The following is a 26651-nucleotide window of genomic DNA, read 5'->3' as shown; positions in this document are numbered from 1 at the left end:
CAGGAATAGACATTGCAGAGTAATATCAGTTACACATATATTTTTGATGTTGACAAATCAAAACAATTTCTAACTGGAAAAAATATTGTAGATATTAACAAACTCCTTACAACATTGGTGTCATAATCTTATTACATTTCTGTGAGTGATTGTATTAGTTCCATGATATATTACAACAAAGAAGTATTGTATAACGGTCAAAATGCTTAATGTAAATTCAGATACGACCATATTTAGGTGAAGACCATTTCCGTATTGACGTCTGTGTTTCTGTATTATGTACGTTCAGAGAATATTTCGTCAACGATAAATCACGTAAAACATTACATATACACAGCGGGCCCTGCACAACTTTCTATTTGATTCAATATTCATGAAGTGCCTAACATTTAACATGCAATAATTACAATGAAACTCACTACGTTAGTGAATTTCCGAGAAATTGTACATGAATTTGAAGTATCACTTGCACCTATTCTCTTTTAAAAAAACGAAAATTGAATCCAAGATGGCAGCTCGGCTTGTAACATGTGTCAGAGAAGCAGTACTTGATCAAATTTGTTTTGCACATGCGCACATTCATGTTCAGTTACATCTAAGAAACTAAAAGCAATTTTGTGTCCGAGCGTTATACTAGTGTATGATTGAATTCCGGATATATGAAGGCTCATAAATACGCAAATTACCAGTATGGGCCGCTAAAATTAGTACAATACACATTGTGGCGGGGAAAACTTTGTATTTGAATCCATTTTACACGAATCTTGAGGGGACACTTCGCGAATGTACCTTGTAAGAGTAATAACATATATGTAATGTCATGTGTGGAATTATAAATTAAGATGTTCATTAATCTCCAGTTTGAACGTAACTTTTGCAAAACAAGCCTCATTATTCATTACTGTAATTAATATTATCCTTTCTATTTACTTGTTTTGCAAATTTTTTTATTAAATAATCTGATCACACAATTTTCCAGACAGAATTTTAAGATGTTCATGAGTAAGGAATCAAATCTCTTCTTACACTTTCGTTGTTTAAGAGTACAAAGGCTAGCATCTACTTCCGTTGCTCTTGTCAATTTATTTAATAAAATATGAAATACGATATATGGTATTTTAACCGAAGAAGATAGTATCCTATTAGTTATACAACCTTTCGTCAAACAAAGTGTTAAACAATCAGATAAACTAAAATTGATATACAAATATTCAGATCATGCCTTGCCCCCCCACTTTTAACGTCCAATCGCCGCCACTGCGTCTTGGAGACATGAATCGGGCGAACTGCACCCGAAATGGTATAATATTCTACTTGCTACCATTCGCGGTCTCTGTGACTCCATTCTACCTTTCATCAGGGCTGTTCTGAGAGCGTAAGGTTGTCCAATGCCATATTAATCTGATAGTTGCACTTTTTCAGGTGTTTTCATCATATTAATAAGTGTCTATAGCTGTTTGGTTATGCAATACAAACCTAATATTTTAAAATACTGCAATGAGAATAGGAGCGAAAAAGGGATGAAAGAATTAATAAGATTGAAAACCATGGCAAAATGTAAACCGACTTGCACTAGAATAAGAGCCTTCAAACCAGGACTGTCCCGATTAAAAAAGGACGTATGATAATCTTAGACAGATATAAAAAGCCTTTCGACGTTCAGGTATAATTTTCAACTCCCGATGTATGTAGATAGAGAAGTAGTCGAATAGTAGAGAAAATTATTATTTAAAAAAAAAATATTTAATTTATTTTTAATGATACATTCTATTATAGAAATGTGTTGATCTGCATTTCCATATTATTCGACTTAAAAGATAGTCGCACAAGATTTACGCATAATGTAGAAGAAATGTTGAGGATAATAATTTCTTAAATTTCTTAGAAGAAAAATCACTCTAATCCTAGGAGAATCGAAAGTTAACCTGCGGCTGAATTAAACAGCTAACAACAATGGAGGTCAAATGGAAAATAAGTTTTTGTATTGCAAGTCGATGATGTTCTGATTGCAAAACTTTCATACAACCGAAAGAGTCGAAATGGTATTTTCACAGGAAAGGTCATCCTCTGCGATGAAGAAAATATGGTTATAATAAACTTCATTATTACAGTAAAGTTGTTTCTGTAAATAGTTCATCTCTTTTCCTTTCCAAAGAGACGAAGACAACGTGCAATGTTGGCAGACCAAATTGACTTCCCTGGTATCATTAGAGTGTAGTACTAAGATAAGTGGTATAGACAGTTCAAATTTTTGAATATTTACATTGTATTGGTTCCACATATCCAGTGTATTTACAAGACCTGTGTTTTAAAATTTGGTTCAACATCGGAAACATGATCGAAAGTAACTACTGACAGGAAACCTTGGGTAATGCGACAATAAATTAATAGAATATGTGGCAGAATTCATACCTTACTAATGAAATGATTTTCTTTTTTACTTTCTTTCTATTTTTAAGTGTATTTCTTTTCATTAACATCTTATGGCAAATATAGAATTAAACAACAAACAGTTCACGAAGTTTTAACTTCTTTTTCGAAAATTTTCTGTTACTAAATTGCATAAATGCTCGGATAACAACAACAAAAAAAAAAAAGTCAGAAATTTCCCCATTCTACGAATTTCTTTACCGGGAATACTTTCGGGATCTTTTATTGTGGATATTAGCGATGCTAGAATATCTTGCTCCTTTTAGCATAATATTTAATCTTGCTCACAACTTGAAATTCCAGCGGTCTAACAAGGATGATCTAACTTGGTAATGAATGTTTTTAGTTGCCACAAACTCAGTATTTTGTAGAGATGCAAGGGCTCGGAAAAAACCGGCTGTTTTGGAAAAAAACTCGGTTTTTTCTGCTTCGCTTTTTTGCTTAGGAAATTTTGGGCTTTTTTGAAAATTTTGCTTTAAACTGATAAAGCAGACTTTGTTTCGCTTCTCTATAACAAAAAACTCATTTAATTAGTGGTTGATGCAGATAATAATATGAAACCTCGAAAATAAACCATGAAATTCAAAAAGATTTTTTAAAATTCTTAACATATTTACATTATGAATTCCAAAGGATTAATAATATTTTAACCTCTTATATCCAATAAGTACTTTTAAAAAATGATACACAAATAACTAGCAAAATTGTATGTAGTATTTTTACTTCAAAATATTAAATACCCTCTTTTTGAAGCAAAATAAAGAAAAACATGAGAGAAATCTGCACATCAAGAGCTTCGTTTCCGGTGGTTCTGTGCATTCTTGAAATTTTTCAGTTAAGTTTTAACTTTCATATACATTGTATGAATATTTCGAACAAATTTTTCATTCATGGATCACATACGTAATAATCTGTTACCACCTATCAGGTGCTTCGGATCTGCAAAATCGGCAAAGCTCCAAATTCTGTAATGCACTGACTGTTTCTTAAGCTTGTTCAGAATCGGGAAAGTATCAAATTTTCTGTTCATGGATCATATACGTAATTGACGGTTCATCTGAGCGTATGGTTTCCTAGGCTGTAGAATATATAACTACCATCATGGTTTACTCAGTCCTGAAGGTTTCTGAATTTTTAACAAGAAAATTCAACATATTGTTACGAAACTTTTTTTTGTATTTTACAAAAAAAAAAAAAAAAAAAAAAAAACTATGGAGTACATTTAAAAAGAGTGGAAGAATCAATCACTGTTCCAATTCACAAGAAAGACGACAAAATTGATTGTAATAATTATTGAGGCATTTCTCTTAACATTTTATTAGTAAGATTGACCCCATACGCAGATCAAATTATTAGAGGTTATCAGTGTGGATTTAGTCGAAATCGACCAGATATTTACCATTTGACAAATAGTCGAAAAGAAATGGGAATATATGACCCAATACATCAACTGTTTATTGATTTTAGAAAGGCTTACAACTCGGGTAGGAGGGAAATATAGTACAATATTCTTTCAGAATTTGGAATGCCGAAAAAGCTAGATTTATTAAGTGTTTAAATGAATCCCAGAGTAAAGTTCGAGTAGAAAAATGCGAGCTTCCACGTCGAGATTGGCCTGAAACAAGGATATGTGTTATCGCCGTTATTATTCAGCTTTGTTCCGGAGTACGCTATAAGAAAAATCAACGATAGGAACCAGGGCCTAGAGTTGAATGGTATTCACCAGGTTATGGTGTATGCTGATGATGTAAATCTCATATGAGAACAATCGAAAGAAATGCAGAGGCCTTATTAAACGCTTGCAGGAACATGAGTAAATGCAGATAAATCTAAATACAAGGAAGTTCACAAGGATCTTAATACGGCAAATTATGAATGCGTTAAAATATCAATTAATACTTTCGACACAGTGGATACTTTCAAATATCTTAGATCAGTATTACCAGACCAAAATCATACCCATAAAGAAATTAAATGTCGACTGGAATCAGGAAATTCTTGTTATTATTCAGTTCAAAATATTTTGTCGTCACGAATTCTGTCAAGGAATTTAAAGCTTAAAATATATAAAATGATAATCATGCCAGTTATGCTTTATAGTTGTGAAACATGGTCGCTTACGCTGAGGGAAGAACGCAGACTGAAATTATTTGAGAATAAAATTCTGAGACGAATATTTGGATCCAAAAGGAACGGGAATGGGTAATGGCGGAAACTTCATAATGAGGAACTACATAATTTATACGGTTTACCAAACATCATTAGAGTCATCAAGTCTAGGAGGCTCAGGTAGGCAGGTCATGTAGCCAGAATGGAAGAAAGTAGGAACGCTTTCAAAGTTTTAACTGGAAATCGAATCGGAAAATGTCCATTAGGAAAACCTAGGCTCAGAAGGGAGGACAATATTAAGATGGATCTAGCAGAAATAGGAATACAGAGTAGAAACTGGATTGAATTGGATAAGAACAGAAGTCAATGGAGAGCTTTTCTGGCCGTAGAGAAGAGACAGAGAGAATACATGTAAGTTAAGCACAACTGCACAACAAACATGAGCGAGTGGTTAGCTTTTGCGCTTTTATCGTGAAGTCCGGGATTCAACTCCGCGTTCGACCATTTTGACAAAAGTTTTTCTTAATTCCATCTTTGAATGTAGAGATAGTGCGTGTACTGTAAGTCCTGGCCGACTTCCTTTCTAATCGTTTTTAAATCTTTCACCGGCAGTGATGGATTTGAGAAGAGGGTTAGGGTGGAGATGTCTTTCGGATTGAAGCCTCTACCCCGAAATTACGGAATTTCTAAAACAAACTGAATATTAGTCTTGCCTTTATTCATAAACTTCAAGCTGTCCTCAAATAAAAAAATAGGAATTTTTAGAAAAACTACGCATTAATAAAAAAAAGTCCCTCCCAAAATACTTTTCTAAATCCGCCACTGATTATCAGTATAAAATGGTTTTCAAGGTTGTATCTGGAAGATTATAGCTGAATATACAAACGAAACGAAATATTTGTTATGCCTGTACTCATAAACTTAAGCTCCTCTTAAATAAAAGTTAGGAATTTTTAGAAAAAACAAAAATATTCAGAAAAAACCCTCTCAAATATTTTTCTAAATCCGATACTGATTATTTCTATCAAATGATATTCAAGGTTGTGTCCGGAAGATTGTTGTTAAATCATTGCACAGCTAAAGTATAACGGAAATGTGGAAGTACGCTCTGACAGATATATTGAAAAACGTACGCCCTGATGGATATATTGAAAAACATTAGTTTAATTATGTGATAGAAGCTAGAGTACTAAGCTCTAAGAAGTGAAACACGGATGACTAAAAAGAAATGATCAAGAGAAGAAAAAATGTCGATAATTCAGAAGTTAAAATAAAGTTAAATAGCTTCTAAAATTACCCTCAAATACTACGTACTTTATGTTTACTTTAATTCATAAACCATGTGCTCCATCCATCATGATGGTGAATTCCAGAGCGAAATATGGCATTCAGGTCGTGGAATCTTATTTAACTTTAGAGTATACTATAACAAAGCTATTTAAACAGAAAAATCACGAAAATGAAAAAAGCCAAAATTCCCAAAATTCTCGTTTTTTCCCCAAAAAAGCCGGCTTTTTATGTGCAAAAAACCATCGATTCAAAAAAGCCGGCTTTTTTGCATCTCTAGTATTTTGACTGTCAAAAACTGTCTTTACTTTCAGCGCCCCACTCAATTGCTCATTTTTATGCCAAAGTTTTACACTAATTTATGCTGATTTTACAATACCCAACGAACAAATAGATTGAGATTAACGCAAACATTTTAAAACATATACAAATACGGTTACTCCTACAATTCCAATTACATAATCACAAGAGGCGACCTATATGACCCTTCCATGAATTAAGTTATCTCAGACTGTACATTGAATTATCCTTAAAATAAATAAATAAATATCAAACACTAAGCAGTTACTACACAATTCTACATTATAGATTAATTGAAAGAAATGTCTTACAGCATAATGGTTTTGAGCCATTACATCGGCAATTTGTGCCCACCGCAAACGATCTTCAATGGATACTTGATAAGGATTGGCCGCATTTTTGGATGCTGTTGTAGCCATGTAGCCAAACACAGGCGACGTGATTCCTGTTCTTGTGGAAAGCATTTCAGTCTTCTGTTCTTGATTCCATCGTCGACTGAAAATATGTAATATTAAATTATAAAGTATAGAAAAAGTATTAATAAACACTTAAATGATAACAGAATACGTTCTGTACTTTTTATTTTCCTAGAATGTGATAGTTCCGAAAGTCTATTGCTTTTATCCATACAACTGTCGAGAGAAACCACATGCTGAAAACTGTACCACGTACCCGACAATCCTGGAATAGAAGTCTTCGTAAACTTTATACACTAAAAATTTTATTTGGTACAGTGCAAACACCTTCAATACTCCCATAGTTGTTTTTCGTTATAACTTATACAAAGCTGGCATATGACTGATGAGGAAAAGTGAGTCAAACTACTATTTACACCATATATATAAATATCGTAATTTCTTCATGTGCGTCACATTGTAAGTTCTTTGCTTCTGGAAGTATCTTGCTTTACGGATCGAACGATTTTATTTGAAAACGGCAAGGTTCATGAGCACATGCACGACGCCAATTTAGTTTTCATTCAGATGCCAGTATTAGTTTTAATATTGACCGTTCTATAGTTTTTCAGTTCTTTTGTATATTGTTATGTTCACTATTTCCGAAGTATTTACATTATCTCTTCATATGTAACAAAAAGAGAAGCAGTTGAAACCTTCCTCATAAAGGCTGCAAAAACAGCACTAAATACTGATACTGACTATCTTGATAAAACTGAATTTATGTCATCAATTTGTCCATTAAAATTTCCGTTTTTGAAGTGAAACGATTTAAACCGTAAAGCAAGATACTTTGAAAAGCACAAGAACTTGTGATCTATGGCTCTCATTTCTTTTACCATTCTTTATCAATTGCCACAATTTACTTTAACTTCTGAAAATATTGAGAATGTTTGCAATACGGAAAAAGAAAATTTTAGTATAAGGTTTACCAATATTTCTTTCTGAGAATTATCAGGTACGTGATTTAATTTTCATTATATTAATCCTTGAATATTCTGCGTAGCTCATAAGAAACATATATGTTGATTTGATGTTTTTAAAGATAGAATTTCACATAGGAACCTTAATGTGATAATACAAAGACTACGAATTTCTTACTCCAAAATTCTCAAAATTTTAGTTCAAAACAACATCGATACCATGTATTAGCAATTGTTATGAAAGCTATATCTAAGGACGATGTAAAGAAAAAGAAGAGGAAAAATGGTAGCAGGAAAAAGGATGGATTTTCCTTTATTTTTTTAATATTGTTAGTAATGTTTAAGAATTAGACGAAACATTTGACACGTATATTCTACCTTTAAAGAGAACTGGAGTTTTCCGAAGCTAGTACTGAACAAAATATCCGGTTGTTGCTAAATCTCTGGTTATTATTATTATTATAAAGTTTTAAAACTAGTAAGAAAGACGAAAGTTCAATCAAGTATGTAGATTCAATCATATTTGAAATGATAACATAATTCGTTAGAATAGTTTACAGAGTGTACCGATTAATCAGAAACTAGAGAAAATATATTTAATTATACTTCTTAACCATAATAATAATAATAATAATAATAATAATAATAATAATAATAATAATAATAATAATAATAATAATAATAATAATGTACCCCTGTACCCCATACTTCTGGGCTCCTGTTTTGATATTACTTAAGAAAAGTTTAAAAACGAACATACAGTAGTAGTAGTAGTACAATGAATTGTTTAAGTTTTACGTCTTACGGTTATGGCGGTTAGGCTAAAGAAGACGCTGATGATGAGAATGAATGAAATGGTGGAATGAAGAAAGTTGAATGAAACGGAAAAACCCCCCATGCACACAGTGTCTATCCACCACAAAACTCACTTGGAGCGAGCTGGGATCGAAGCAAGGATCCCATGCACCAGAGGTGAACGCTCTACCATGGAGCTACCGCTGCTCATTTCATGGAAATATTATACAGGACAGAAAACAAAGAGATATGTGATGGATCGAAGTACATAAAGACTTCTCAGGTTACTGTAAATGGTCTGCTAGTGATTACAAAATACTTAGAGCATACTTATTATAGTTAATTTGATGATATTTTATAACTTGAAGCAATATGCTTTGTACTTTGATTTTTGAAATAAGGAGTTTTATATTTTGCAACGATGAATGCTTGATATCCAACTTACTGTGCTATCTTAATTCTACAGAAATATATGAAACATTTTCTTTCTGTTCGTTTTTAAACTTTTCTTAAGTAATATCAAAACAGGTGCCCAGAAGTGTGGTGTACAGGGGTACATTGTACACCCTAACCCAACATTCGATAAAACAATACTTATCTTAGATCGAATACATTATATTTATTTATTTCTTTGTCCACCTCAATTACAGAAACCAAGATTCATGTATACATACCAAAGATCAATCAGAGTATATGATAAGAAAACCAATACGAAAATGAATTATTTAAACTCTTTACCTAAAAATACTTTGCACGTTATGCCATTTCACTACACAATAAAATTTTTCTCCAATGGCTCTGTATACAGATTTTAGAACATCTTTTATCTCTCTAGATTGACGAATAAATTTTCTGTCGAGTCGTACTATATTGGTTTCGGATAAGGTCCAAGTAAACATTTATAAGTTAAGAAGATGCGACAGAGAATAAATTATATGTGTATGTATGCAAAGATTATGTGGACTTTCTCGATGTGTTACATTTAACAAAAGAATTTATTAACAAACAAACAAACAAGAAGTATTCTTGGAAAAAATATATACCTCAATAATAAGCGCGTAACTTCATTTTGGTAGCGTCTGGATATAATTTGTGATGTTGATTATGGTTTGAAATACTTATTTTCCAATTTATTATCACTAAACGATAGTGAAATATGCGAAATAATTATTAAGTTCTGTCTACAGTCCGTAATTGCGCATTTTCATTTCTTGCTACGTAGTTTCTTGAAAATTTATTTCTATACCCCTTACCCCTCAGCATTAGCAGTTTTTCCGAGCCCCTATATCAAACAACGCACTTACCTCCACATACAAAGGCAAACTAGAGTAAGAATGATGATAATAACCGCTGCTACTGATGCTCCTACAGCTACACCTAATACTTCTCCATCAACCTCACACTGAGACCCATAAAAATTACCAGTACAACTGAAAAAAAAGAAGAAAAATAAATTAATGTTATTCTCCAATATAGGCATTAAGATTGCATTGATATATTTTTTTTTTTTAAAGAAATATTTATTTACTTGTCATCAACGCATCAGGCGTAAGTCCAATATAGTTTTGGTGTATTACAAAATAAATTTACAGTAGTTCTATTAAACATATAGTTCATATTACAGATATCAATTTCTTTGTGTTCGATATCTTTTTTATTTTAAGAAGAGCATATTCTCCAGATTGGTGATTTCAATAATACGTTGGTCCATACTCTTTTGCAATAGAACAGGACAGAGTTATCAGCACGAGTTTTAAGTGTCGGACATGAAAATTTAGTGTTGATATCAGATCCGTACAATTTAAATCGTTTTGTATTGCTTTATGCAGAAAAAAATCAGATCTATTACATTTCACCTTTGGTCAAGAGTAGAGATACAGGAGCTGTCTATTAATATTAGATAATTTTCATAAGATGAATAGATTCCAGTTTTCTTGTATGCCAAGTATTTGATAAATTTAGATTGGACTTTTTCCCGTTGGTGTCGATATTGCTGTTGGGATGGTTTCCAGATCACAGCAGCATATTCCAGTTTTGATCGGACATAGGAATAATACATTTTTGTTAGTGTGGTAATATTGTTAACTTCCTTTCCAGTTCTAGTTATGAACCCTAACATCTTGAGAAATTCATTAACTATGTTCTCTATATACTAGGTAATTATTAAATGTTAGTGTCGTAAGAAAATCTAGCTGTAGTCAACGTTACTAAGTACACGTAGACACTAGGCAAATTACTTAGGGAAATTAAGTATGTACTTCGTACTACACCTAATAACCAATACACTCGAAAAGAAATTCTTAACGATTCTAATTGATAGTTTGTGATGTGCAAACTACATACTTTTTTGTTCATGAACTATGACTGAAATTTCAAAATCTTTACACTATAGATCTTTAACTATCTAACTTCAATTTAAAATTTTTACTATTCTATTTCTTGTTTATGTTTGTTATTAGAGGTCGCTCGTGGCTCTATAGGTGTTCCCGTCCTTTATGGCGGGAATACCTGAGTTCGTATTTCGAATAGAGAACATATTCATACCAACGTTAATTAAGTTTTATGTCTCATACAGCCTCAGTGCTGAAAAAAGGAATTGTTAAATTGTATATAAATTAACATACAGTCTCCTATTGCTCATATTAAGCTGAACAAAATGACATGCTTGAGCGTAAATTGTCATGCGTAGTTTACGAAAAATTCAAGAAAAACAAACTTTTGTCAAGCTAAAAGTATGTCATCCGTTGCTAATAATAATTGACAGTTTTTATTTTGCTGGACGAAATTATTATTTATTTATGTACTGTATATCAAAGGTGTTCGAACTCATGAGATCGGCGCTCATGAGTTTGGAACTAATTCTCACTCGACTTCATCCTCACGAAGTGAGCGTGAGGCTGAGTGAGCGCGAGTTCCAGATCATGATGTGAGCGTGATGTCAAAAGGATGTTGTGACTGTAAGGTCGAGTGAGCGTGATGTCGGGTTCACGATGTGTGTGAGGTCGAAATGATGTTGTAAGAGTGAATTTGAGTTAGGTTGTAAGAGTGAATTTGAGAGTGGGCACCTTTGCTGAGTATGTAGCAAACCACACTGTTAGCTACCAGATTGTATATGTTGTTGATTTATTTTCCTCGCGGTGACACACGTACTGCTTGTAAGGTACAGCGCAATACCATATAGGTTTTACTTTCATATCAATTTAGCTTAAAAGCAAGTCTATTTACTATTTCGAAAATTGTTACGTTTACTTTATTTTAAAAGCAAATATATGTTTTATTTCCCCATAGTAACATCATTTGAATAATAATTTATATTGGTTGTAATGATTAGGAAGTACTAATTTGATTTATTTTTCCTAGGTAATTTCACTAAATATATGTAAATTAACCTATAAACTACGGGATATTTTATTTTCAAAATATCCTGTTTCTTGTCTTAACTACGGATATATCGATTTCGAAATAGTACTACAATAACTTTTGTAACACGTTTTGTTTCATGTGTCTTCGATAAATAGGAGTGAAGAAATGGTCTTCCTTGTAAACCCTTACAAAAGCGCTTTAAATGTAGTGTAAAGGTTAAAGGTAAATTACCTCCATAGTTTAAAGGTTAATAAATATGCAACGTAATAGCTGGGTAAATTTAGAAGAGAAAAGCAGAATTATATTACTAAGTTATAAAATGTAAATTTAACGCAGTAGTTCACATTTAATAAACGAATTATCAAACTACTAAGTGTTTGCGCTATAGAAAAGTAGTTCAATTCCAGTATTTTGTACAGAGAGCAGTTGATGATTTTTGCTACTTTAATTTAACTGTATAACTTATAATAACATAACTTATAATTCCTATTGTTATTACTATAAATTATATTTTATGGAACTACTCTGCTGCATTAGAAAATACTATCAACAATTCTTAATATTGAGGAATATTTTCAACTAGAACAGTATTTTGGAAACACTCCATTATTCTCAAAATTAGTCTTGTACATCTAACAAATTTGTAGATCTTTTGTTTATAAACAATAAAGGTAACAATAAAAATCAAGTAAAGAAGTTTAAATTTTAGAAGAAAATCATACTTGTTTCAATATTTCTTTCATTACTTCTCAGTGAAATGTAAAGTTTAAAATTAAAGATCTATACTCTTTGATGAAATTGTTTATCCTAAGTATTTTAGTAATTTAAGGGAGCTCTGTAGTCTAATGGTTACAGCGTTGGACTCACATCCGCGTGGTACTGGATTCGATTCCCGGCAGGTGCACCCCAGTTTTTAGCGTCCACCTAACGTCGTGAGGTAAGCTGGGGAATCACGTCAATAAAAGACATGACAGCCACTATGTCTAGAAAGCTCCTGATCCGCCTATTAAGAGGCAGGACGATGCAACGTACAGACCATATGTTTGCCCTTAGGGTGGATGTAATTTCACCAGTCACTAACAGATTACGTTGGAGCAGATTCTAATCCGCGAAGGACTGTCACGCCAGAGGTTATTTGTTATTACATTATTTTAGTAATTTACTTCAAACATTAACTAACTATTTCATTTTTTTCGACTTCTCAGACAGAATGACCTAATTGAAAGTATCACCCAATGTTATAGAACACAATTATTTTATAATTTGGAAGTTTATTACATAATTTTATCTCAATGTGGTGTACCGAATTTTGAGTTTTTGTTAGTAGTTCTCTGTAATTGTTGGTAAATAACCTTTGGTAATTCTCGTATTGTACTGACATAATTCTGGATTTAATGGAAAATTTCGCTTATTTATATCTATGAATCATGTTGTTTCGAGAATACATATACACAGTAATAAAAATATACTTAATCGCTGATATAGTGGTCTGCAGGGTGCATAAAAGGGAACTGATAACATTATCCTTAGTATCTTTTTCTGCATTGTAAACACTTATTGCTGACAAATATTACTTCAGAAAATAATTTCGTACGAAATTAATAACTGGATCAATCCAACGTATGTAGTTTTTAATGCCTCCAAGGTTATGATCTTACTGAGTTTGTAAATAAGGTAAACTCACATGTATAATTTTCCCAAGAAGTCATGAATACACTCTCAATCCTCAAAATTTAGAAGTATCAGATATCTGAATAAATCTCCAATCTAAATATATGAATTTGTAATTTTTTCCCCATCCACTGAAATGTATTAATGTTGTCTTTGCTGTATTTATGTTCAGTTGGTTCTCTTTTATCAATTCCACGGGTTTACTCGTCAAATTACCAAACATTTGTTCTTTAGAGTAAGAATTTTCAATTTCAGCCACAATCCTGTGTCATCAGAAAAAAAAAAAAAAAAACCTTATTTATCTCCGTGATGCTTTTATGTTTAATTCGCATTTTATAAGAAGTGACTGAGCTCCAGAGAAAAGTCAAAAACTATATATAAAATTCTTATAAATTTCAATTGTTTACACTTATATATAGGTAGAATGTTTAGTGGGTAGAAGTACGTGAGTATCATTGTCTTTCCCATGTCCTATAATACAGTGAAGATGCTCTTGCCTGAGTCTTTTTCAATTTAGGTAGACGTATATCGTACTCATTTTTAACTTGGCACTTTTTGTATTCTGTGACAGAAAGCAGGTAACATAAGTTATTCTATTGCTATCAGGTTTTGAGACAGACATATTTTTGTACTTCTTATCTGATTACAGAATCCAAAGTTGCTAAGACAGCAACATTACAAATTTTATTTTTAATATAGAAGTAGGTAAGCGTCATTGAATAATTTCTAAATGTGTAGAAAATAGATAAAACATAATACATTATATAAAATTGTAATATTACTCTTAAATTTGAGTTGTCTACAGCAATACTCAAACTCTAGTAACTTATGTCACTTAAAATAGAAGTGTATATTTATAAAACTAAATATTTATACAATTGAAACTTCTTTAAGTTTCTCTTACCATGTTAGTGCTGTGTAATACAAGGCTTAGAACATAGCTAAAAATGAATATGCATATATGTAAAATATTACAATGACATACTATATTTTTAGTGGAACGAGAAATACACGAGAAAGGATTTATCAAAATTTTATTTTCGTACATATGAATATTTGCTAAAGCTCACCTCTATCATCGTATTTGACAGTAACAAGGACTCGTATTATCGATATTAACCCAGTATTCCTCTTAATTTAAAAGAGTAAAGAGGAAACATACGGCATTGTTTTAAAAATAAAAATAAACTATCTTTATGCCGAAATTATTGATTTAAGAAAAGAACAACTAAATTCGATTACAGTTTGCATTCTAATCCAAACTAAAATCATGAAATTATTGATAATACTGTACACGCTAGGAGGTATTATTTATATTAATAGCCTTTTTGTGAAAAAAAAAAATGTTCTTTTTAATAGTAAATTTTAAAGCTTTTTAATACCTTAAAGTTCTCTTTAATAGTAAATTTTTAAAAAGTTCTCTTTAATAGTAAATTTTAAAAACCTTTTATCCTGGTAAGTAGCTATCTTCACACAATAAATGCCATTAAGTCTATATGGTACATAGATATTTTGGTAACTTTTTAAATAATTTTTATTTTTAACTTTTATTTCCAAATTAGTTTTAAAACATTAGTTTTTAACAAAGTAATAGGAAAGGCAGTGCTTGTCTTTTCTATTCTCAGAACTCCTCTTGAGATTACACGAGCTAGTTCTAACAATCTGGTCAAAAAAATTAATCAATTAATCAAAATAAAATACATAAAATGCTCGTAGAAAGAAGTTATATATTTCCATATTTACTTGCACCTCAAGTAGATCAACTAAGTTGATATTATGATGAGGCTTAGTAAAATTCAGTTCAATAATATCTATCCACATTTGATATGCGGTAATTAGTAATTAGATTAGTAGACAAAGAATTTGTCAAACAATTTCAAGATCTTAAGTTAGCAATTTACTGGGTTGAATACAAAATCTTCTTAGCAACAGATAATTTCAACACACTTACTAGCAGACTTTCTCCCCGTGTTCGAATCTGCATTCTCCCCGCCCTCCGCAATGATCTGGAGAGCATGTTTCACAGTTTCTACCACTACGATGAGGATTTCCTTGCCAAATATCCCTGTAACCTTCTGGGCAGGTACATCGGAAAGATCCAAAAATATTTGTACATGTGGCTTGAGGATGACAATCATGTAGGTCCACACTGCTGCATTCGTTCACATCTAAGTAAAAGCAAAAAACACAACTATTACTATTGTCATATTTACGATCTTGTATCACTTCGAATTTTATTTTAAGCTGACTCCTTCAGCCAATACAAAATCTAAGTAATGAGGAATAAATACAGGCCAGGCGCGGCTTATGAAGGAATTTACACCGGTAAAAAAATTCATGTTACATCGCTTCAACGTAAGGAAAGAAAAGTTACCTAATTTTCTGATTGTTGTATGCAAGAATCAGAATATTCGGTAACTTCTTGTCTCTTCGTTTTGAAGCGATAAAACGCTAATTTTTACGGATGTAACCTTCTTCACAACCCGCCTCTGATGTACGCTATAACTAAAAGTAGACCACTTAAATATTTGCAGATCGTCTGTAAAGGATAAGTTTCCTTTATACATGCTCAGTTACTCCGAGCTTTTTACTCTGTTCAGTTTCTAGAGAAAATAGAGAAGTATTTTAATTTCGATATTTTAAAAATCGAATGCAGGTGAATGAAAAAGATTAAAATAAGAAAATCGATAACTAGCATATCAACTTCTATATGGTCAATAAATAAAGTATATAATACATTAATATGGCACCTTGAAGTCCTGAAATAGCTCCAGCTGGTCCATCAACCCAGAGTGCACTGTCTCCAATATTGTTGTTACGTCGTTGAATGACTCCAAGAAGATGGCGCTGAATCTCATGTTTGACAGACATCTTGGTTGTCTCAGAATTCTCTTCCAGCTGCAATGTAACATTAGCCATGACTCTGCCACTCTGTGAGTAGAATTTGTTGATTTTGGAACCAAGAAATTCGTCGGAAAACGGGGTCATAGACATTGCAGAGTCCAGCTAAAGAACGAAAGAGAAAAAAAGGTAAAAAATATATTATTGATTGATTTTATAACCATATTGCAAATAAATTACACGCAACATTCTTTGAAATATTAATACTCAAAATCTTTGTACTGCCACCCAGAAGATTATTTCAAAGGCATAACGGTTTCGGTATTTATAATATTGAAATAAATAGAATATCCTGCCAATTAAATTTTCACTTTTTTACTTGCAAACTCATAATATAATTCTTCTTGATTATTGCAGCATTTTCTAATGGCTGGACATTTGCTACTGATCTACAAAGATGTACCGAAAATATAACTTGAAAATTCATGTACAAGGTTTAATCAAGAGATCTATTCAATGTTTTTGCTACAAAATAAATCTTTTCCCAGTATTTCTAAGACACAAATTTTACATCTTCCCCACATACATTTAATTGGATTTTTATTTATAAGCACAAATATGCATTAATTACTTAATCTTCATTCAAATTTAGATATACACACGTATATACAGGGTGTTTTAAAACAACACTACTTGGGAAGTGATTTCTGACACCAACATGAGACAAAAAGTATAGACCAACCTGGGTGCATAAATGCTTCCTTTCGAAGTTATAGGCTGCCGAAAAGATGACAAAAGAAATTTTAAGAGTTCATACCCCCAAAACTATGGGACTTACCGTAGTCGGGTCAAGACTTCACTTAGGAACTAGTATGTGCTCTATCCAAATATCCAAGTTTCATAATCCTGCTGTACTTCCCCAACATTTTTTATAGGGGTACTTGGTGACTAAATTATATGCCTGTAGTCAAATTCCCTCTATAAAAATCGCTGCGTGAGTACTTTAGGATTCTGAAACTTGGATATTTGGATAGGAAACATACTAGTTCAAAGTGACGTCTTGACCCAACAACAGTAGGTCCCATAGTTTTGGAGCTACGGATTTTTAAAGTTCATTTTTTCATGTTTTCGGCAGCCTATAACTCCAAAAGGAAGCATTTGTTCACCTAGGTTGGTCTATACTTTTTGCCTTATCTTGGTGTCAGGAATCACCTCCCAAACGTTGTCAGTGTTGTTTTGAAACACCCTGTATATATTCTAGTTTAAAATTCTTCCCCTTTCTAAAAAAAAAATAATCAAATTAAGTACAAAATACTCGTATGTAAGTAATTCCTGTGAGTTACGAAGAAGTTACGTTACTAGCTTATTTTATCTATTCGTAAGTTATTACAATAAACTTGTATATTTGTTTGTATTCACCATTTACTATGGTCTACGCTATTTGTATTTTTCTATTGGACAATGTAATGGTTCTGTATGTAAATGCAACAAATCAAAACAAACCTATCAAATTACACAGTCTCATTTATATACAAGAAATATAAAACAAGTTCGTATGTAAGTCTGAAATATTTTATCTTACTACCAACAAAATATTGTGTAAGATGCTTAATTGAAAGATACATTATAACTTATCTTTATAAATCATTTAACATTTTCTATCTATAATTTTCTTTTCTACTTACATTTAATTTCTTTTCATCTGCCTTTTGTCACAGTAACAAATGAACTTATGAAACACAATAATTATTTCATAAATTGTAATATGTAATGTTATGTAGTATTTACTATTAATATTGTGTGTATATTGTAATATCTAGTTACGCTTCTGTAAATAACTCTTTCAGTAATAGTTTGAAATAATTCCTTTTAAAAGTATGCCAGGACGAACTTTTAAAAAGGAGAATGTAAAGTGACTAGCAATTTGGACCAAAACAGTATTATACCGAGAAACTGTTTCTTACAATCGTTTTGGCGTCTCACGAATAAACATATATATGTGTTGAGGTGATATTTCCTTAACACACTGAATCGATTTCAATATCCCGCTTAACGTTATTTAGTACCATGTTTATTTCATGATGATGGACGATGAAATCAAAAATGGTTTAAATCTACAACTTCTGGTTTGAAAAGAGGGTTAATGGAGGAAATGATTGGTTTCCGTTACTTCCGATATATATACTAGAAGTAACGGAAACCAATCATTTCTGATTTCAACACGTTGGTCGACATAAAATAAAAGCGGTAATATATAGCAACAAGCTTTTTTTTTTTTTTTTTTTGGTCCAAACTAAAATTTCTCAACTTTTAGATTTATGATAGCCTATTGAAATTAATATTCAATGGATACTTAATTATCTGTAAATATGAACTGGACAAACGATGTTATTCTTCAGACTGACTCTACGAGCCCAATAAATATAAGAAAATCAAATTATATCAAAAGAAATTCAGTACGAAAATTGATTCAGGCATCATAGTACTATAGTGTTATCATCTTTAACATTAAATGCACGTTGTATGAAATATCTCGTTAATCATTCTTTTCCTTTCTAATAGTTTTTCGCATGATGTCCCACTTTGGTATCGAAGAAAGTCGTCGGAGATCGATTCATATGTTTAATGTCAGAATTGTGCTCCATAAACATTCCTATGAAAAATATATTTAATTTTTTGACGGTCGTCATTTTCATTCATTCATTCAAATCCTCATTCAAGAAAAATTGTAACAAAAATACACAATTAGTATATAGGTCATAATATTGTGACCTATATGCAAACGTTTTTCACAGGCAACTGGTTTATTATTATTATTATTATTATTATTATTATTATTTTATTTCTATCAGTTAGACCTGTGGTATTGCACAATTGACTCCATCATGTCCATACATTTGCAAAAAGAAGAAAAATAAAAGGAAGAAACCTCCTTTCATCCAAACTTACCGCCCGTCTAGATTCCCACTCAAGTTGCTGATATTCCTCCGAATCTGGATTCCTAAAATTCCCATTCCATACTATCCTCTGTTCGTTCAGTCTGTCTACTCTCATAGACATTAGAATGGAAACTACTCCTATAAAATCAAAATATGCAATATTTAGTGATTGTCAATAAGCTAATATTTGAATAATTCATGCTAAATGGATGAATAATCCAAATATACAAAAGTCTTGCCTTGTATCATGAAGAATTTGTATTTTAACCAAACAATTTCAGTGTGCGCTGACACCTTTGTCAGTGACTTCCAAAAATAGTTTCTATATGTGAAGGTTTCTTCCTACTTCTGGAACCTTTCTGAAAGAAAAGTAAAATACCCTTATACAGGGTGGTAGATAACTCCACCGACAAACTTTGGGAGGCGATTCCTTATACGAAATGAAGGAAAAAAGTTCTAATAAACATGGGCCGAAAAATGCCTCCTTTCAGAGTTATGATCCATTGAAAATTCGAAAAATCACTTTTCAAAACTCCCTAACTTAGAAACTATAGGACCTATCCCAAGCGGTTTAAGGCATTACACAGGAACTAGTATGTGTTCTATCTAAATATCCATGATTTACCATCCTCCGTTATCGGTGAAAGGAACTGTAAGAAGGAAGTTGAAGTATAGGAATACTCCTTTAAGTACTAGTGATGCGTTCGTTTCGCTGGTACCGGTGAATTCTGAAACATCAATATTTAGATAGAGCGTATACCAGTTCCTGTGTAATTCCTTAAACCGCTTGGGATAGGCTCTATAGTTTCTAAGCCAGGATGTTTTGAAATGTGATATTTCGAATTTTCGGTAGTTCATAACTCTGAAAGGAGACCTTTTTTTGACCCATGTTTATTAGAACTTTTTTCTTTCATTTCGTATAAGGAATCGCCTCCCAAAGTTTGTCGGTGGAGTTACCTGCCACCCTGTATATCTCAGAAGAGTAACAAACTAGGCTTCTTAGAAAGAGTACAATGTACAGTTGATAGTCTTATTAAGGCTAGTAATTAATTGTCCTATCTAGAGTAAAAACTGGCAGGTGCGGATCCAAGGGAGGGGGATATAGGGACTATAGCCGCCCCCCTTGACGCTCAGGTATACACTGTATAAAACGGGCTTCAATCCTGCTTTACACTGGATAAAGCGGTAAACTATGGTTTAGCCCCTCCCTTTATCATACCTGGATCCGCCACTGAATGGGATAAAGTTCTCTACGGAGGATGACAAATTAATACTATTAATAAAACAACAAACTCTATATCAAACCTTTTTTTTTAAGACGCACAGTTAGTTAAACTTTCGAAACGTGATGGTTATTTTACTTTTCTCTCAGAAAAGTTTTGTAAGATCTAGACACACATGTCCAGTTTAGCAACTTTTAGAAGTCATCGTCAGCGCATACTGAAACGGATTGATTAAAGCATAATATAAATTAAGACAAGATCTGATACAAAGAAAGACTATATTTGAGGACTTATTTATAATTTTTCAATAGTGACGATAGGCAAAGTTCGAGATTAAATAACGCTTATAATCTTTTCTTTAAAAAATAATAAATAATAAAGAGGGTTGAACTTACAAATAGAATACATTCATATTAAGCTAATAGTATTCATTTTAAAAAAAAGAACAGAAGAATTACGTTACAAAATTACGTACGATAACAAAAGCACGATGATTTACCCATATTTCACCTCAAGTTACTGTTTTCTTTATTTTTAATTAAAATTGCGGTAATGTTCCACGCACAGTTGATTTTTAAACGGCACATATTGCAATTATATAATGCAATATTCAATACATAGTATACGTTTTAACATTTCTCACAAACTATATAAAGTTATTTTGATGACGCTAATGCAAATATTGTATCAATTATGAATAATAATAATAATAATAATAATAATAATAATAATAATAATAATAATAATAATAATAATAATAATAATAATAATAATAATAATAATAATAATAATAATAATGATAATAATAATATAATGGCCAAAACCAACCGTTTCCAGTTTCAACGTTGATCACCACAAAATAAAAGCGGTATTATTATTATTATTATTATTATTATTATTATTATTATTATTATTATTATTATTATTATTATTATTATTATTATTATTATTATTATTATTATTAGCATCCGTTATTATTATTATTAATACTATTATTAATATACAAGGTACTATTCCTTCAACTTATTAAGTAATGAGGCTAAAATAGTCATATTTTTTCGAAAATGCCAACAAATTTCTCTTTAACTTACAATTTTCTTTAGAATTTTGCTTTAGAAAAAGAAGTATAGCTTTAAACTTTGATTTGAAATCTTATCTTACAATACAATTCACAAAAAAAGAAAAAAAATGTTAATACTCATCTACCTCTGTAATAAAATTTAATATATATTATTTTATTTTTAGAGAACCTACTGAAAGATCTCTTTGCAAGGGACTTTTCAACTAAAGTCGTATGCTTATCATATAATATCCCAAGTGAGCGGTATATCCCATTCATTTTAGACATCTTAATTTAACTTTTCGCATAAACTCACTGATATGTATATTTTATGGGATCGTGAAGAACAATAAATAAATAAAACAATAATGGAACGAAACATAAAAAATGACTCTTCACTATCTAACTAGAAAGGTAGAATACTGGGCTAGGATAAATATCACATATGTTTTGACTAATATTTCAATTTTTCCTTTAATTATTTCCCTTAATGGTTGAGCCTGATCAGTAACAAAATGTCGTGAAATTGTAACTTCATTTTACAATGGTGAATCTGGCGTTTTTGCAATAAAACAAAACGGCAGCTTTACAACTTTCAAGAAAAAGTTTCAGTACATTATTAGCATTTATTTACTCTCAATAGCACACCTTTATTATTCTATTTTCACATTTTTATCCTTTAGTCAATTGCTACCAACACAATTAGCTCTACCAACTAAAGCAAAAATACCAAAATGTTATTTTATACTTACTTCTACAGGGCTCTCTGTGCTTTCTTCGACTAAAGCCCGGTCTACAATGACATGATGAAACACCTTGTTCTGTTCTACACATCTCATTCTGTTCAATATCACAAGTCGAATCATCTCCCACAATGCAAGTGTCAATTCTGCAATAAAAGGAGTTAATGATCAAAAGATATGCATTAAAAATTGTCTTTAGTTTTATATAAGCAAGGTCCACATTTTAACTATCGTATGCGAATGCAAGATGTTTTCTCGTAAGTGTATTAGCAGCAATTTTCTGAGATGTTTATTTGTCCACCAGCTATTCTGTCTTATTTTCATTAATTTTCGAAATATTTTTAAAAATCATATAACAAATATTAAAATTTATCTACTACTCAAAGAATTTCCTTCAGTATTTCTAAAATGTATTACCTTAAGAATGTTCTCTGATTTTAGATCAATACCTATGAATATCTAAAAATCCTGATTTCTTTCTTTTTTGACAGTTAACGCTACACGAAAGCAGATCATATTGAACATAATCTCGTCATATGAAGAAAATTTTCAGTTTACTGCCTACTAACGATTCAGTTTTTCGTTTTCCTATAACGTACAGAGGAAAAAATCTCCACTTTTTCTTTCTACAGATAGGAAATAAAAACTTGAAGGAATCAAGTTCTCCCAGGTTGTAGAAAAGCTTTTATCAGATGTTGTAAAGAAAACAAAAATTCTCATATCAAATAAAATTTTAAAAATCGAGATTCAGTGTAAATATAGTTTATACAATTAAAATATTTCGGGTGAAATTCAGTCGTCAACGAATTTAAATATTATTTTTTAAGGAATTTGATTCCTGATGGAAGTTCATCTGATTCATATTTCACGTTAAGTTGTAGTCCACATCTTATATAACTTTGATGCTGAAAGGGACGTTAAATCCATAAAAACAACATTTGTTATGCCATGAGTTCATTGGTTGTTTTGGGATTAAACATCATTTTTTAGCATAGGGGGCTATGAGCAAGCACGCTGACTTACTGCTTAACATGGCCGAAATACTTGAGCTCTAAGTAGGAATCCGAACTACATGAGCTCCAAGTAGGAATTAAACCCAGTCTTCCATGAAAAAATGAGCTTTAAAGGTCCAAAACTATAAGACCTACCGTAGTCGGGTCAAGACTTCACTTTGGAACTAAAATGTGCCCTATCCAAAAATAGATATTTCAGAATCCTGCGGTACTCACACAACAATTTTTATAGAGAGAGTTTGGCTAAAGGCATATAATTTGAAGTACTCATCAACTACCTCTATAAAATTTGTTTCGGAAGCATCGCAGGATTCTGAAACTTGGATATTTGGATAGGACACATACTAGTTCCTAAATAAAGTCTTGACGCGACTGCGGTAGGTCCCACAGTATTGGAGCTTTGAAGTTCATTTTTTCATGTTTTCGGCAGCCGATAACTCCGAAAGGAAGCATTTGTGCACCCAGGTTGGTCTATACTTTTTGTTTTATTTAGGTGTCAGGAATCACCTCCCAAATGTTTTCGGTGTTGTTTTGAAACATCCTGTATATATGTATATACAGTCGGAAAGAAAAGTTGCTTTAAAGTCTGAACAAAATATCGGTTTGCTTATCTAGCACCAGTATGAACACAGCTGTGTTTCGTTTCTTTCTGTTTATGACACGATCGCTTCTAGTTGTGTGATCTCCGTTCACATATATTCAAAATTTCTCGTTGCTTCAATCTTTCTGAGATCTTTCTTACTGAATTAAACGAAATTAAATTAAATTTCTAACGGTTATGATCTTCCTCTAAAGAAGATGAATGATTAATGGAAGTAAATTATTGTGAAACGATTGGTGGAATTATAATGTGGGAGAAAACGGAGACATTTGAGAAAACCTACGAGCACAATGTAGTCCTCCACAAACTCACCGGCCTGGGATCGAACTTAGGCACCCCTCGCACTAGAAGTATGCGCTCTGCAATTAAGTCACCGTGCCTTCCTTCACCCAAGTAAAATAATAATAATTATAATAACGATATAAAATAACTTCCATAAATAACTCGCATATCGTATAATCCGCACACGAATAATCGAGAGTTTACTGTATTTTAGAAATGAAGTTCAGAATCTATTTCTTATAAAACAAAAACTAACTTTTTAATATATTTACAATCAAAGAATCACATGGTGATTATACAGTGAAACCTCTAAATAACGGACACCAGTGGGACATTAATTCAAATTCTCAGAACCTTCTCAAAAGATGCGTTAGGAACCAACTAATCGGCTAAACTCTTTTGTTTAGCGAAAAAGGCATACTTTTTCCTCTACAAGGATAATAAAACTCATTAACATGTGTCCTCTGAGAATCCTCAGTACGGTTGCGGAAGAAACATGTGTGTTTGTGTGTTTTTCCGTACTGGCGTATCTTCGTTGGCGGAATGGATGAAAAGGCATATGGGAGTGCATATGTTTGTTGACCCAGCCCCAATCACAAAGAATATCATCTTAGAGAAAGTGAAAAAGAAAGCCGGGAAAACTCCAACCCAGACTTGTTCCAATATCATAAGTAAAAGAAAAATGTTGCTTTTCAAAACAAAAAAAAAAAAAAAAGTAAGAGAATAAACATTCCTCGTTGAAAATGTTATTGTAAAACAAACAATGTTTTGTTATCTATGAAATTGTCGGGAAAGATGCAAGGCCCAGAGGCAAAAGGACTAAATTTGTTAGGGTAGAGAAAATAGTTCACATAGAATTCTTGGTCATACGACTGACCCTGCATGAGTGTTATCGCGTATTGAAGTTTTTCTAGGATTTCCACCAGAAAGCAGTTTATTGCGAGTAGACAAAAAGAAGTATTTCAAGTTCAGCTTGAAGCTGTTCTGTTTGATGGTTCACCAGGTCTAGACTCATGATAGATAGGCTTGTGAGGAATAATATATCGCAGAACCGAGAATAATTCCTGTCCGTTATGAAGAGGTTATTGAAACGTATGGGAGAAAAAGGACTGTCCGCGTCCGTATCTGAGAGTGTCCATAAAAGGGAGGGTTTTGTTCCATAAGGGAACATATATATTTTTGCCGGGACACAAAAAAATGTGTCCGTATTATAGAGGTGTCCGCTTAGGGAGGTTTCACTGTACCAGGTAGTCCTCACTTAAAAGTGAAAATTGATACTATTCAACAGTAGGTCGACATGGATTGAACAGTATAAATAGGGTCTCTCCTAATTTAAAAAGAATGAGATTCTCCACATTTCTCTTTTTCAATTCATTGATTAAAAATGAATGAAGTAGTATACACAAAGTATGGTCAGTGACCAATGCCCTATAATGTGTTTCAGCACGTAAGTTTGTATTTATTTACCTGGTTCCAACAAAAAGCAGAGCGGACAATGTCAGTTATAATTTTCTCGGTATAATAAGCACGGCCTCATAATTAGAATTCGCGCTACAATTACTCCTGCTTAGTCACGTTCTACATGCGTAATCAAGATATCTTAATAGCCAAGAGACAAACGAATACATCATAAACGTTTTATATTATTAAATACTGAGATTAGCAAAAAAAAAAAAAAAAAAAAAATACGTAAATTATAAGATAATCCTTTCTGAAATTATAATTCGGATTGATATTCGATTAATGTCTCTACATAAATTATAAACATATAAGATAAGGTACTTTGTCCTCATTTAAGCAGACAGTCCGAAGATGTAGGTTTACGAAGTTGTATACGCTGAACATATGTTGCAGTTTGTGGAGCGTGACATTTCAGTATTCATTTTTCTTACTGTTTCTTGTATTATTTTTTTTTTTTATTAACATCACTTTAATTTCATTGTTTATTAGTGTATGTTACTGCCTTAAGTAGTAATTTAACCGGTCTGAAAAGGACTTCTTTTGTTATTAAAGTATAAATAGCAACATCCGTTAATAACATGTTAATAAAATAAGTAATGTGAAGAAATTCAGTTCATAAGAGCGACAGTTTTTTTTCTTTTTTCAATAAGTAATGAGTTTAATTTTCAATACAGTATTTAGTATTCATTTCGAAACATAAGCAGTTTCAGAGTGTACAAAGGTTACACGCTTATCTCCTAATTAGTCGTTAATTTAACTGAATGTATCAGTATATTAAATTCTGGGTTTCATATATTTTATGAGTTGGAATTTAGGCTTTGTCAGAATCCACTAATTCTTGAAAGTGCATACAAAATATCAAGAAATATTACACAGAACCTGAACTACGTTTAAGTGTTGGATCTCAAATTTTGTTCCAAAATCCTGGGATCGAATATACGGTAGTTTGAATAATGAATAATAATATGAAAAAAAAAAAACTTTTTATCTGCTGAAATAAACAATTTAGTTCAATGATATAAATACAACATAAATAATATTAAATTATACAGAATTCTGTATTATGGGAACACAGGAATAAGCTTAGTTATATCAGCAGCTTTTTAAGCAGTATTGCATCACAGTTTGTGATCCAAAAACATGGAAATGAGATAC

The 26651-nt window shown here is 31.8% G+C and overlaps 1 protein-coding gene across 3 annotated transcripts in view; it reads right to left on the bottom strand.

The window, feature by feature from the left end:
* Positions 1-26651, bottom strand: part of LOC145668151 (uncharacterized) — a 180230-nt gene that overhangs the window by 22642 nt on the left and 130937 nt on the right. For all 3 annotated transcript variants that reach the window (XM_081735737.1, XM_081735738.1, XM_081735739.1), the window contains exons 5-10: positions 22149-22285; positions 19124-19251; positions 16084-16339; positions 15285-15501; positions 9604-9729; positions 6438-6621 (exon numbers count right to left, since the gene is read on the bottom strand). In XM_081735737.1, coding sequence (XP_081591863.1) covers positions 6438-6621; positions 9604-9729; positions 15285-15501; positions 16084-16339; positions 19124-19251; positions 22149-22285 — 1048 coding nt within the window. The remainder of the gene's footprint in view (positions 1-6437; positions 6622-9603; positions 9730-15284; positions 15502-16083; positions 16340-19123; positions 19252-22148; positions 22286-26651) is intronic.

This window comes from Thermobia domestica, chromosome 13 (genome assembly GCF_964235325.1).
Source record: "Thermobia domestica chromosome 13, izTheDome1.hap1.1, whole genome shotgun sequence".
NCBI classification, from domain to species: Eukaryota; Metazoa; Arthropoda; class Insecta; order Zygentoma; family Lepismatidae; genus Thermobia; species Thermobia domestica.
This window is presented reverse-complemented; position numbering and strand designations above follow the sequence as displayed.